Genomic DNA, 15,410 nt, shown 5'->3' with positions numbered 1-15,410 from the left:
AGCGAGGGACATACCCTCGCTGAAACTTTGTCAAACATTTACTACAAGGCGACGGGGCAGTGAGGTAGGTAGTGTAGCTGGTCAGTCGTGCTTGTGTATGTGTGGGTGTAAGAGAGAGAGAGAGAGAGCGAGAGAGAGAGAGAGAGAGATGGAGTAATAACAGCAGGTAATTATTAGCAGGGCAGATCAATGGTCGGTTGGGTTAAAGAGCGATTTCCCCACATCATGCGGGGCCCGTTGGTGTGGATCTCTTTCTGGCATCAGCACAGTGGTCAGCGCTGCGAGTTGAGCTGACCGATGATGGACCAGTTGACCGGTGCGTCCCCCAGGCACGTGCTGGAAGCCGTCGCCGGCAGAGTGGGCTGCGACCTGACCTCCGGGGAAGTGGCGTCCTACTTGGACGAACACGATGAGCTGCGGCACCTCAGGGAGCAGTTCCTGATCCCTAAAGTAGCGGATCTGCCCCCATGTGAGTTCAGATGGATTATTAATCCAATTATGTATGTATATAGACACACACGCCCACACACACACACACACACACACACACACACACACACACACACACACACACACACACGCATATATATATAATAAAAAAATCAACAAACAAACTGCTATACACTATTATAACCGGGCGGATAATATGCAATTATACATCAGATTAATAATGAAAATGTGACATAAAAGAATGTTTTAAAGGGCTTCTGTCTTTCTTTCTGCCTTTGGTTCGGTTGTGAAGATAATTACATGATTTGATCCTTCTATTTTTTTTATCTTGCCAAAACGCCTAATTAAGCAGTTGTTTGACCCGAACCTCCGCACTGCGGCTGGTGAGAGGTCGGTGCTCTGTCCCGGGCCACATTTGCAAAGACAGCAAATGACTTCTATAATGTCCTTCCGCTTGAGTCAGGATTAAAACCAAAAAAATCCCACGCAGGACTGCAGAGGGAGAGGGAGACAGGGGCGCACGTGCTCTGCCCCCCTCCGCGGCGAATATATTCACAATTACCGCTTGTTCGGCTGATGGTAGGCGGTCGGAAAATTTGGACATATTGCCTAACCTGTTTTTTTAATCAATGGTTAATTGTAATTTGCACCTTTCCATTTAATAGTAGCTCTCCGCCGGATGATGTCTGAGCCATGCTCATTATTGCTGCTGTCTGTTTACAAAATAATAACTGGTTATTTTATTGTAACGGCTGTCAAATGTTGGCAAAATTTACCAAATTAACTCGAAAAAACACAAAATTGAAAGACATTTCCTGTATATATATTTTTATTTTTATTTTATTTGAGTTTGTTTTATAAGTACACAATATTGTTTCAGTTAGTTTTAATTTTTTCAGTCTAGTTTTAACTAAAATGTTTTTTCACACCAAGTTTAAGTTTTTAGTCTAGTTTTAGTTAACTGTATAGGGATGCAAACAGATTCATGGTGAGAAAAGGTCTGAAATATACTTATGGTGTTAGCCAGCGGTTTTCAAAGTTCCAATGAATGCATCACTTCAGACAGGCGTTTCAATCTGAGACTAGATCCGTTTCCACGTCTTAGTTGTTATGTAATGCCAAGTCCACTCCTCTTGGACGGATTAAAAAAAAAACAAAATTGCTGGGGGATGGTGGCCCCCCCATCATCCCCGGCACCCTGGGGGGGCCCACATATCTGGCTGTATGCGGGCGTCGGCGCAGGGTGTTGGGCTGACATTCGGGTGTCCTGCATTGAGCGGCTACATGGATTTATCTACTTGCAGATTAACTCTGTCCAAGAGGCAATGGCACACAAATACTCTGTGTTGTGGGCCCAGCATGCTGAAAACACAGATAAAGAACAAGTTAAGATCTTAAATGAGTTACTGCATGTCTCGTTTATCATTCAGGTTCATCTGGTTATTTCAGTTGACACCCCACAGTGAAACTAATTAATTTGCTTCACCATTGTTGGTGCAGGCATGAGTCAACACACATGCAAGTCTGGTTCCAATGGTAACACCAATATTTAAACATCACTAATGCAAACAAATTTATTTTATATTATTTTGGGGTGCATGTTTTGCTGTTTTCTGTCCCTATTCAATTTTTTTATATAGTCTTTTTATTTAGTTTTTCACATTATATCCCAGGTCAAAACACCACCAACAGAAAAATAAACTTAAACAAATCCCCTACTCCCCACCCTCCAGATACCAGACATAAACATATGAACATCAGACATGGCCAGAAATGAAAGAAGGAAGATAAATAACACAAAATAGAGTGAAAGGCCATCATGCTTAACTTCCCTCGCTCTGGGAGAGATGTCAACCAGGAACGGAGAAGGCTCCACCGCTCTTCCCAATGTCCCAGAGAAGGTGTCGAAGATGGTTTGCCAGAACGTGTGAAGTTTTGGGCACGTCCAGAACATGTGCAGCAGAGTGGCTGGAGCCTGGCTGCGACGATCACATGTCAGCATTGATCTCAGAAAGTCTGACTTTGGACCAGTGCATGCCTGAGACATATGGAAGAGGAGAAGATTCCCTGTATTACTTTGTGCCAAGTTTCATCTGAGATTTGTTCATCTAAGTCTGTTTCCCATTTATTTTTAAGGAGGTCCAAGGGTGCCGAATTGTATGTGTTGAGTAGTTCATAGATTATGCATATAGCCCGTTTTGTGACCGATTTACAGTTAAAGATTAAGTCTAACATAGAGGTGGATGATGGAAAGCAATCTGAGTTTGAGGCTTCAAAATTCCGGAGCTGCAAGTACCTATAAAAGTGTGATATGAGCTGCTCAAAGGGGGCAAAGTTGCCATCGATATACAGTATAAGTTGGACAGTGAGGCCTCACCCCTTATAGACCAGGGAGCAAAGGCCTCATCCATCACCAGTGGGATGGACATATGATTTTTTGCAATTGGCGCAGCTTGCGACAGATCCTTAAGGGAGAAGGACCTTCTTAACTGATTCCAAATTTTGTTTGAGTGTATAATAACCGGGTTGAAGTGAAGCTAGAAATGGGCTGTGAATGGTAGTTTAGGACACAGTACGGCTGCTAGAGAAGTGGACCCAACAGGACGCCCCCTCCACCATTGTCCAGTCGGGGATCGTGACATAATTTCTCACCCAGTATAGCAGTGCTCTTATGTTGACTGCTCAATAATAATACAGGAAATTTGGGAGCCCCATCCCTCCCATCGAACAAGGTCTCTGAAGTATGTCTCTTTTGATTTGGGGTGTTTTTTGGTTCCAGATTGAGGTCGATATCTGGTGATTTACTTTGGAGAAAAAGGATTTTGTTAGAAAGACCGGGAGACACCGGAATATGTACAGAAATTTAGGCAATATGTTCATCTTTACTGTATTAATTCTTCCGCCCAGAGAAAGAGGCAGGGGGTACCATCGCCCGATATCATGATTTAGATTAGATAATAGGAGCTGATAGTTGGCTGCATATAGATCTTTTGATCTTTGTGTGGAACCCATACCCCGAGGTACTTGGAATTTCTTGGGGCTGATTTTAAAGGGAAATGAGGGTAAAGGCATCCGACCAGCACCAAGAGGCATCAGCGCACTTTTCTGAATGTTAACGTGCTAGCCAGATATTTGGCCAAATTCCGTTAGAAAGACCATTCATTTGGGGGAGACTCAAAAGGGGTTGCGATTCGTACAGTAACATATCGTCCGCGTAAAGCGAAACTTCATGCTCCGATCCATCACGCCGGATTCCCTCTAATTCCTTCGGAATTTTGCCTCAGAGCTAGAGCCAGTGGTTCCATGGCAACCGCAAATCGAAGTGGTGATAAAGGACACCCCTGTCTTGTGCCGCGTTGGAGCTCAAAGTAGGTGGAAAGATTATTGTGAGTGCGCACGGCAGCCATCAGGGATGTATATAAAATCCTGACCCATGATATGAGCTTGCGGCCAAATCCAAACCTCTCCAGTGTGCCGAAGAGATATTCCCACTCCACCCGGTCGAACAACTTTTCCGCATCCAGTGAAAGCACCACCTCTGGCGCACCTGGTGGAGATGGGCCGTAAGGTATATTCAAAAGATGTCTGATGTTGAAAAGAATAGCGGTTCTCAATAAAACCTGTTTGGTCAGGAGAACCCCCTCCAAGCGACGCGCCAGGACTTAAGCAAGGATTTTACCATCTGTATTAATAAGATAAATTGGACGAAATGAGCCACATTCAAGAGGGTTTTTGTCTTTCTTGAAGATTAGAGAGATAACTGCCTGGCGCATGGTTGGAGGTCGGGATTTCAAAGAAAGTGATTCATCAAAGACTGACTAATAAAGGGGAGAGTTGAGTCTGAGAATCTTTTGAAGAACTCTGGGGGGTAACCGCCCGGCCCCCCGGAGATTTGCCACTTCGCATAGATCTAATGCTATCTCCACGGCTGAGAGGTCCTCCTCCAGTTCAGCAGCTGTTCCCGGGTGTATAGGGGGGACATGCAGGATCTTAAAAACATCTTCCAGCTCCGAGAGGCTTACAGGTGAGTCTGAGGCGTACATGACCGGTTCAGAGTTTGAAGGCATGAGTTAATTTCTTTAGGTTGTCCGTGCTTTTTGCGCCTTGCTCATCATTGATGGCAGGAATAATTTGATGGGAAATTTGTTGCCGTAGCTGATGAGCGAGTATCCGTCCAGCCTTTTCCCCGTGTTCATAGCACCCGCGACGCGATTCAGAGATGAGGTGCTCAGCCTGTCGCGTTGTCAGGAGATCATACTCTGTCTGCAATGACATAGACATTTTCATCATGTCTGCAGGGGGCAGATGGCAATATAACCTATCTCTCATCCGCCACCTCTTTAAGGCCTGCAGTGTTTGTGTTATTTTTATTCGCACAATATGAGATGACCTGGCCCCGTGGATAGGCCTTCAGCCTCTCCCATACAGTTAATGAAGACATTCCTGGAGTTTGATTAATATGAAGGAATAGTGTGATCTCAGACGCCATGAATTGGGTGAAGGCTTCCTCTGACAGGAGCGCTTAGTCTCCAAGGGCGGTAACTGGACTGTGTATTAGGGTTACGCAGTTTCATAATTAAGGGGTCATGATCAGAAATAACCATGGCTCCATAATCACAAGTGGTAACAAGAGGAAGGAGTAATTTATCCAGGAAAAAATAGTCTATAGGGGAGGAGGTCTTAGGGACTGGGGATAGGAAGGAGTATCCTCTGGAAGTAGGATTACGGAACCGCCACACATCACCCACGCCACAGGATTTTAGAAAAAGCTGAATTAAGCGTGCTGATTTGGACAGGTAAGTCTTTTTGGGTGAGCTACGGTCCAAGACAGGAGAGACTGTACATTTTGTGTCACCGCCAAGAAGAACGTTGTTTTATTCTCGTTTGGCGCATAGATATTGGCCAAGGAAACATATAAAGTTGCCCCATCACAATAACACAGCGCCCTGCGGGGTCCGCCTCTACACTTGTCATTGTAAATGGTGTATTTTTATCAATTGGAATCAGTGGAAGTTAGAGTGATATGTCTGTCCTGCCCACCCCACTCTCAGTCGAAAAAGGTCTGTTGTACGTAGATGGGTCTCCTGGAGAAATGCAATATCTGCCTTAAGTTGTTTTAAATGTGTGAATACCTTCTTGCGCTTCACTGGATCGTTTTTACAATTTTGCAATCCAACTCACGAAGTTACATCCATATGTATCCTCGTCCTCCTTCGTTTGAGCTCTGTTTGATCTTAGTTCCACAGATTGTATCAGCATCAATCTCGCCTCCACACACCAAACTACTTCTGAGGAGCTGTGCGAGTTAGTGCCTTGCTCAAAGGCAGGCCAATCTCATCTTTTCAAGTAAGTAGTGGCCTCTCTCTCTCTTTCAGCCGATCTCTCGCTGGTGAACGGGTCCCAGGACTGTGTTTACTTTGTGGGGAACTCGCTGGGGCTCCAGCCCAAAAGCGCTGAGGGCTACCTGCGCCAGGAAATGGAGAAATGGGCCAAAATGTGCGTAAAATAGTCAATATATACTGTATTTGCTCTGACCCAGAACTCCATCCCAAATCTAAACTCTGTCTCACTGTTTGGTGGCAGTGGCATCCACGGTCACATGCAGGGCGAGCGGCCTTGGGCCTGGGCCGAAAACAACCTGGAAGCGCTCATGGCAAACATTGTGGGTAAGGGAACCTTTTCCAAAACTTTCCAAGAACTCGAGTAAATCAGGGATGACAGATATGCCAGATATAATGTGTTATATGAGATAATTGGGCTGATCAGAATGTAGGGAATATTGTGTCACAATAATAAAAAAGATAATTATATATATATATATATAATATAGATACAAATGCAAAAATATAAATGAAGATATAATATATATTTTTTTATGATGTATTTTAATTAATAAAACATTTTAATACAAATATTGTACAATAAAAATACATATACTGTATTTTTCATCAATACAATGTATTTTATAAATACTCTAAATAACCATTTGCATTTGTATGTATTTTCATTTTGGGATGTTGAGTGGATGCTCAGGGTGGATGAAGGGAGAAATATATTAATATTTCCCATATTTGTTTTGTCTTTGCATTTATTTCAAATCAGCACCGTGTAACTTTTGGGATTTGGGATTCCCGACAGTTTCTGAGTGTAATTGCACTTTTACACCACTGTCGTAAAACACGTCCGGTGTCCAAAAAAATGTTTATTTTACCGAACAAAGTTGAACCTTATCGGTCACGTTTCAATAACAATTACAAACGCAAATATAATGTACATCCAGGTTACAGCGCCTCTTGCACGGACCCCGCAGAGAGGGCGCGGGGATCGGCCCCCTACTACCGGTGTAGGTGCCAGATGTGCTCGGCCTGGCAGATCGGCTGGCACGCTTGAGTCAGAGCGTGAAAAAAAAAACCCTGTGGCACCCGGCACCCGGCACCCGGCACCCGGCACCCGACTGAGGTGCGGGTGCCGGGTGCGCCACGAGCTCGTGCCTCGCTGTCGGGGACGTTTTGTATATACAGTATAATTCATAATGTATCATGTATATACAACGTATGTACAATGTATATACAATGTATAATATAATTTATTGTTTTGTTTTTTTCAAAATGTATTTTACCAGCCATAAAAAATGTAATTACCGGAGCCAAACAATTTGAGGAATTGACGTAGTGCCGTAAAGCGCAATACACTTTTCCCGCGGTTTGGAACCAGAACACACAAGTTACATAGTGCAAGAACAGGCCTGGGGTGGTGGGGTGAAAGACGTGCCATTCTCCATATTACAAGTCAGTGTACCATCAAAGTGATTTTGAAGCTGTTATTTTTAGGTAAAAAAATTACATAGTGTTGCTTTAAATCAAATCTTAAAACCGCTTTGTGGATAATAGTATTTACTCATCTTTTTCCATTTGTGTATTTATGGTGCTATGGTTTTCTGGATCCTTCTTTTTTGTTTGCCATGTGCAAAAGGTCGCTGCACCCACACGCAGAAATATTTTCCAGAGTTCAAGGTGCATTCCCCGGTCTTTAAGCTGTTTTAACACATGGGTATTTGAAGGCGTGGCTGGAGTGGCTTCACGCTTGATAGACTGGTTAATATTGTCTATTTTACAATATACCATAACCTCAAAATTCCCCAGCGCATGACTTGACCACTGCTGGCCACAGAGAGTCAAAGGGTTTGATAAAAAACTGATTATCACTACATTTGAATAAAGCCAGACTCATGCCGTTTGGAAATCGCAAAATTGCTTGACGTGAGTCATTCGATGAAAGGAGCGCCATTTGGGTCCACGACGTTTAATGAGGTCTATAAAACACAATAACCTGCTAACATGTTTGCCAAGCGAAAAACAATTTATTTAAAGTTCATTATTAAGATACTATATGAGAAAATGTTATTCCAAGTAAATATTTGTTTTTCTTTCATTAACTTTTTATTTTCATGTCCGTAGTGATGGAAGTTGAATCACAAACATTACAGAATAAAAGATGAAAAAACAATAAGATGTTATTTCCAGTTTCCCAATCCACATATAAATTAAATAAAAATACACAATTTTTATTACTTACTTTTATTCAAATATAATAATTTATTTGTGTGCCTCAGTTTTTTTTTTATAAATTCTTTGTAATCTTTATGAAAAAAACTATGTATTAACTGTTATTTACTGATAATTATTTGCTAATGAAATGGACACAGTATATTTTTTTGCATGGTGGCCATTTTAGGATAAAATGTTCCACCCCGTCACATTCCCCTCTGTCACAATGAAGTAATGTATGTGTAATGGTTGATATAAAAAAAGGCTTTTGTGCCTGAGGTGGGAAAATATGTTTTCCGGGAAGTTTAACACATACAGTACATTAAACGATGAAAGGACCAAAAAAATGTATTCTTTGTCATAAAAAACTCTGAAAATGAAAAGGCGAAATGACACCTGTCTCATGAAATGACTCATGTATGTATGCATGTGTGTATATATATAAAAATAAGGGGTTACTTCTTCCTGCTGCTTTTTTGTTCTCTTTATTTCAAAGAGAAATCAAAGTCCAATTCCTGTAAATTTCTCGGCAGGTTACTGAAGTGAAACCGATTCTCCTCTTGAGGTCATTGGTGCAGTCAGACAAGAAAGGAAATGAGAGCCTCCATTTGATCTCCCTCTTCCTCTTTCTTCTCTCTCGCCCTCTCTCTCTCTCTCTCTCTCTGTCTCTCTCTCAGGGGCTAAACCAGAGGAGGTGGCCTTGATGAACGGCTTGACCGTCAATTTGCACCTCCTGCTTGTAAGATCCACGTCCCACTGTACAAATGGAAGAAAACATATTTTTTTAATCAACCGGTCGCGTTGATCTGTTTGTGCTGCGATCTTGACGAGATCCAAATAAATGAAGTTCTCGAACGGAATAAAAACGGCCAACTTTGCAAAGGAGAAAGGCCGAAAACCGTGCACTATCGTTGTCTTTGGTTGATACCGATTTTTTTTCTGTCTTATTCATTCTTCCCTCCCGCAGCTCTCCTTCTACAAACCCACGGCGACGCGTCACAAGATCCTCATGGAGGACAAGGCCTTTCCGTCGGACCACGTGAGTAGCGGCGAGCCTGAGGGGGACGCGGAAAGGTTCCTTCGATTCATTATTCACCTGTTCACTGCACCTTGGAGGTCTTTCGGCTGCCCGTCAGAGAGAATCCCTTCTTTTGTTTAGTCAGAGAGTTCCCCAGAGCGCGTTCTCTTTCACAATACGATCCTATAATCAGACAAATAAATACAATAAAATAATGAAAAAAATAATTATAATAGCCTGGCATCCCCAGACTATGCCGGAGATTCCAGACTAATACGCATATCAACTGAGCACTGGATAGACCCACAACCAATCAGAGCATTGGATAGACCTACAACCCATAATAGCATTGGATAAACCTACAACCAAACAGAGCACTGGATAGGCCTGGATAGATGGTTTCCTGTGACCGTGGTCATTATTAACAGACAATTGTCATTATTCAGAAATAACTGACGGCTGTTTGCCACTATTGACCAATCAGAATCCAGTATTCCACAGCAGCGCGTGGCCCCGGAACGAGACTGAGAACGGTGATGAGATGAGATGTATACAGTGTATATAGTATATATACGCCATGGTATTGAACAGTGTACACTACAGACTGGTCAGAGAGCTGGTGGTAATCTGAACGGTGGTTAAACAGGTGGTTAAAGGACGAGTACCTATACTTGGAAGAAGGATGAATGGGAAGCACTTTACTCCTTCTTTCTCCAGTACACTGTGGAGTCTCAGATTCGGCTGAAGGGCTACGACCCCGAGGAGAGCATGGTGTGTCTGTCGCCCAGAACGGTACGTATCACACCGTGGACTTCATGAGTTGCTTTCAATGATGTTCTTTACTTCATGTGAGGAAAAGTCGGAATTTATTATTCCTGTTATGAGTTCGACACAATGAATGAATGTCAGTCTTTGTACTAGGTCTTACCTACCTACCTACCTACCGTCCAATCTACTTATTTAACTACCTACCTACACCTACCTACCTACACAGCTACCTAAACTACCTACCTACCTACTGTCCAATCTACTTATTTAACTACCTACCTACACACCTACCTAAACTACCTACCTACCTACCTACCTACTGTCCAATCTACTTACTTAACTACCTACCTACCTACCCACCTACCTAAACTACCCACCCACCTACCTAAACTACCTACCTTCCTACTTACCCACGTACCCTACATACCTAACTACCTACCTACCCACCAACCTAACCTAACTAACTACCTAACTACCTAACAACCTAACTACCTACCTACCTACCTACCCTACCTCCTAACCTACCTATCAACTCACCTACCCCACCTACCTAACCAACCTAGCAATCTATCTACCGTCCTACCTACCTTCCTATCTATTTACATCTACCTACCCATCTATATTCACTGTACTAAAGTTACAAAAAAAACAACACTTTTAAAAGTGTCATGTTTACGAAAATCCATTCAAATTTGCTGTCGTACCTGTCGTCTGTCAGGGGGAGGAGACACTGCGAACGGAGGACATTTTGGAGGTGATTGCACAGGAGGGAGAGTCCATCGCCGTGGTGATGTTCAGCGGGGTGCAGTACTACACCGGGCAGCTCTTCGACATGGCCGCCATCACCGAGGCCGGCCACGACAAGGTCACAAGTCACACTGAACCGTGTAAATCATAATTAAAAAAAAAAAAAAAGAGAGGCGCTGACACGATGAAATCACAGAAAAACCACGAACGTCGGCATGAAGCTACAATGAGGTCACCAAATCTACATTTCAATATGCTGCACTACAATCAAACTTGTTTGAGCCACAGCTGGCACTGTGACACACAGACAAACAGCATTCAATGAGAGATAATACACTTAACTCAACTACAGGGACCTGAGACGGGATATTATTTTGTTAAAAAATTGTATATTTTCGATCCTGTTTTCAGCTGGTACTTTTTAAGGAACAGCACTGACTGTATTTCCTTATCTAGGGCTGCTACGTGGGCTTCGACTGTGCCCACGCTGCAGGGAACGTTGAGCTGAAGCTCCACGACTGGGGAGTGGACTTCGCCTGCTGGTGCTCCTACAAGGTACATACCACTTCCTGTCTAGACAGGAAGTGGTATTTGTGTTTTTTTTTGTTTTTTTTTTTGCAAATCACCTGTTTTCCACAGTGTTAAACTCAGTGCCTCAGTTGTGGCTCGTATTCCGACACAGATATTAATGAATGAAAACTATTAAAAACAGAAAAGTACTTCATAGTTAGTTGTGTTATTACATTTTTTAATTTAATTTTTTTTTCACAAAATTGCACATCAGCAATATACCAATATTGTCATCAGTAATATATATTGTTTTACCTTCTTTTGAAGTACATTAATGCAGGGGCTGGAGGGCTCGCGGGGGCGTTTCTCCATGAGAAACACACAGACACCGTCCAACCAGCGTGAGTAACTCAACGTCTACTATAACGAACGTCTTTGATGGCAACAGAGCGGGGAAGGGAGGGACTCAGTGGCTCAATAGGTAGGAAATACCAGGAAAGGGTTGTACCTCCCTCAGTGTGGAGAAAAGCTGCGTCTGACCGTTGAGCTTCTATTCTCACCATCAGTTCAATCAATCATTCTTTTTGACCAATCCATCACACATGACTTGCCCATTAAAGTTGACCATCGTCATGGTGGCTCTGATGACGTGACCCTTTCTATTTATCGGGTGCAAAGATTCAGAAGAGGATAAATTACCTTCCATCATTTTATTTTTTCATGTCAATCATACATCACGCTACGCCTTCGCCCATTCATTTTTTTCCCCCCATGAGATTCTATGCATTCCTCCCTCCTCCAGACTAATGGGATGGTGGGGACATGTCATAGAAACTCGCTTCGACATGACTAACGGTAACATACATCTTCTTTTTTATTTCTATCACTTTTAGAATTTTGCTTTGAGATTTTAATATGAATATATCACATTTTTAATATGTTAAAGCAGTGTAGTTGACTATCTCTGTTGGAAGTGGATTCCTACTGCCATCTTGTGGTTTGCTTCATTATATTTCCACATCCATTACCTCAGATGCTAGATATTATGATGTTTAAGCAAAACTACTCGTATGATTCTTACAGCTCTATTTTATCCAGTTAGTGATTTTTATTTTTATTTATTCATTTATCGTCGCCAGTGATGGAACTCCAGCCTGGCATCAGTGGCTTCAGACTGTCCAACCAACCCATCCTGCTGGTCTGCCCCCTACAGGCCAGTCTGGAGGTACTGCACCAGCATCCACCAACGTCATCCACCCCAATGTCAGGAATTATTGATTGATATCTCGCTGGCTCTGACTGTATTGCCAACCGAGAACTTTGCAAATGTTGAGAAAGGGAGTTTATAAGTTGTTCTTAATTTTGGGATAATCTCTAATTTAATTTGATCTGTGGTTGACTGTCCAACAAGGTGCTGTGATGATAATTTATTTCACATGCTTATTTGGGTAGATAGACAGACAGACAGACAGACAGACAGACAGATAGATAGATAGATAGATAGATTTTCATTATTCATAAATGGTAAATTATATTTATATTTAAGAAATACGATCACATTTGCTGCTAAGTGTGTGTCCATTAGGGGACGTAAGAAAATATTGATACACTTTCAAAATCACTCGTCTCGTGTCTGAGGATATCATATCATTTCCCCAAATGTGACCAACTGTTACCCCCTGGTGGACAGGTGTTCAACATGACTAGCATGAAGGCCCTACGCAGGAAGTCCGTCCTGCTGACGGCATACCTAGAGCTCCTGATCCAGTGCAGCTATACCAGGGACCCAGGCCGGCCCACCCGGCCCCACGTCTCCATCTTGACCCCCTCGGACCCCCTGCAGAGAGGCTGCCAGCTCTCCCTGTCCTTCTCCACCCCCATCAAAGAGGTCTTCCACCAGCTGGAGAAGAGAGGAGTGGCGGTGGGTGGACGCAGAAAGTTTGAACACCGTGTGAGGAGTTCTAGCTCCGGGCCGGGTGTCAGGGATGCATTATAAATCCGTCCACTTGACATCTAGTGACTGGAACGACTTTAAGGACACTCCAGGGCCCAGAGCTTCCCCAAAATGTATATTCAAAAGTTTGACACGGTGGAAACGTTGGGTTTTCTCTGCCAACATTTAGGATCCAATAAGCTCCGACTTGAATTTATTCTTACTTTGAGAATACATTTAAGAAGTCCCTTGGACCAGACGTACACACAAATCACAAAGACACCAGAATGCCAGAAAATTATATAGCTTAATTTAACTAAATGTAATTAGTATATTAGAACCACAACTATTAATGGGGAATTAATTTATTTTACTATATTATAAATTATAATAATAATAACAAAATAGTAATTGACTTTATTTCAGAAAAGGGCACTACTAAAAGAACTTATTTTCTGGCTTCAACTTCTGAAACAATAATTTATAATTCAGTAAAATGTTCTTTTTACCTTTGGGGGCCATGGGGTAACTCTGTCTAAGACAATGCCGAGCAGTCTGCTCAGCTGGACATTTACCTCGTTCCATGAGTGAGAGTTTAAAACTCTCTTTATATAGTGCTTGCAAAGTGCGGCATCCGACTCCCCATACGAAGGAACGGACTTCTGGTTCGTTCCTGTCATTTGTCGTTTTGGGTGTGAATTGGGCTCAAGACTTTAGCTCCTCCTCTTTCTTAGATGGTGAAATTGGCCGTGGTTTATGACAATTAGGAGGTGCGCCTGTCTATTTAGAATGGTTCCGATTCATCAGCACGGGGCATGGCGATTCATACGTGGCTAAGAAGACTTTACGCATCCGGCTTCTCTGTGCACATGTTCGTGAATGAGGCCTTTGAGGAGGTCGATTCACGGTCTCCCTTGTACAACTGTTTAAACCTTTATCGTGATGAACGAGGTGATGGAGGTCTCTGGACCTAAACGTTAGCAGCAATACATTGAGCCGAGTCGAGGGGGACAAAACAAGTGTGCAAAGCAGTATCTTCTACCATCAGACTTCAATCCGGGCAGGTCACGCACATAAACCTAGAAACACCACCACCGCGGAGGTCGAACGAGTTCACCATGAAACTTCCTAACTGTGTCTTGTCTCTCCCGGCCGCTCAGTGCGACATGAGGGAGCCCAACGTGCTGCGAGTGGCTCCGGTGCCGCTCTACAACTCCTTCAGCGACGTGCACCGCTTCGTCAAGCTCCTGGGGTTGGCGCTCGCCGCCAGCACCCAGCCTCAGTAGGAATGGGCCCGGGGGAAGACTGGCCTCCAGACGATGACCGCCTCCAAACTCCAAACTTCCTGCAAAGATTCTGTACAACTGTGCCACAGAACTGTAGCTATTTCCTTAGGGTGGTGACGGCGTTAAGTTTCGGGTGTTTCAAGACAATGTGCTTTGTGACAAAGCAAGAAGTACAGCTGTAGAAACTGGTAGAAAATGGCAAAGAGCTTCAAGGTCAGTGACAAATGAAAAATAAAATGGAGTTACAAAAGCCTGGAATACGGTGTGATTGTAAATAAATGCTGCAAAATATTGGGGAATATTGAACAATTAAGCTTTAGGTAGCATTTTAAAAAGTATCTGCCATTCCCCTTGCACTCACTGAGATAAGTGTTTTTGCCATAAGTATAGAAATCCTGAAATATAGTGATGAAAATGACATCTATTCACCACACTTGTATTTCTTTGCCAAATTTGGCTTGGCTTTCGGCCATTCTTTCCAGCCTAAAAATGTTGGGCTGAATAATTTGTTAGACAGCATCATCTAGTGGAAACATTGCAGTCCTCTGTTGCTTGCATTACCTCATCCATTAGTACAGAGATCCAATCATATATGTATTTATTTTTCATGTATTTATTTGTGGTCAGCGGCTGTTTTTGTCTGAACGGGTTCCATTTTCACAGTAGAGAGAGCTGGATTTTTTTTCCCCCAATGGTAAAGTATCCCTCAAATTGTCTCAAGGCAACTTTTCTGGAAAAGCGGGAGTAAATAGCGTTACATTTAAATAGTAACACATAGCGACAGAGCTAGACTCTAAATGCCCCATGACGCTGTTCTAGATCCCCTGACCCTGAGGTTGAACATTTTAAGGGAGGATACTCAGCGTGACCCCAGCATGGTGGCGTGATTAGGATAAATCTGACGAGACATCCGTCTTTCCCCCCCTTCCTCAATGTATGTCCTTACTTCCTTGGGTTGATCCCTGCGCCAATTAGCGCCTCCTTGGTTGCAGCGTTGGATGGCGGTGGCCCTCAGCCCCTAATGTCCCCGCGTGAGTTCATGCACTGTTACCTTGACGGATGCCCGTTCAACGATTAGACATAATTGGCATATCAATATGCAAAACCTAAATGGATTAACCTTCCTTAAAACTAATGAGCGCTTTGATGCC

At 43.0% G+C, this 15,410-nt stretch overlaps 1 protein-coding gene across 1 annotated transcript; it reads left to right on the top strand.

The window, feature by feature from the left end:
* Nucleotides 1-300: 300 nt before the first annotated feature.
* On the top strand, nucleotides 301-14,340 carry kynu (kynureninase; the record flags this gene model as incomplete). The annotated part of the gene is made up of 13 exons (XM_080023920.1): nucleotides 301-469; nucleotides 5,826-5,946; nucleotides 6,034-6,116; nucleotides 8,675-8,736; nucleotides 8,965-9,036; nucleotides 9,733-9,807; nucleotides 10,502-10,648; nucleotides 10,987-11,085; nucleotides 11,368-11,441; nucleotides 11,843-11,895; nucleotides 12,180-12,265; nucleotides 12,731-12,961; nucleotides 14,134-14,340. The coding sequence occupies 13 exons, from the start codon at nucleotides 301-303 to the stop codon at nucleotides 14,257-14,259; spliced, it is 1,398 nt and encodes a 465-aa protein (XP_079880046.1). The 3' UTR covers nucleotides 14,260-14,340.
* Between the last annotated feature and the right edge of the window lie 1,070 nt (nucleotides 14,341-15,410).

The sequence above is a fragment of the Zeus faber genome (genome assembly GCF_960531495.2).
Source record: "Zeus faber genome assembly, chromosome: 2".
In the NCBI taxonomy this organism is placed as follows: Eukaryota; Metazoa; Chordata; class Actinopteri; order Zeiformes; family Zeidae; genus Zeus; species Zeus faber.
This window is presented reverse-complemented; position numbering and strand designations above follow the sequence as displayed.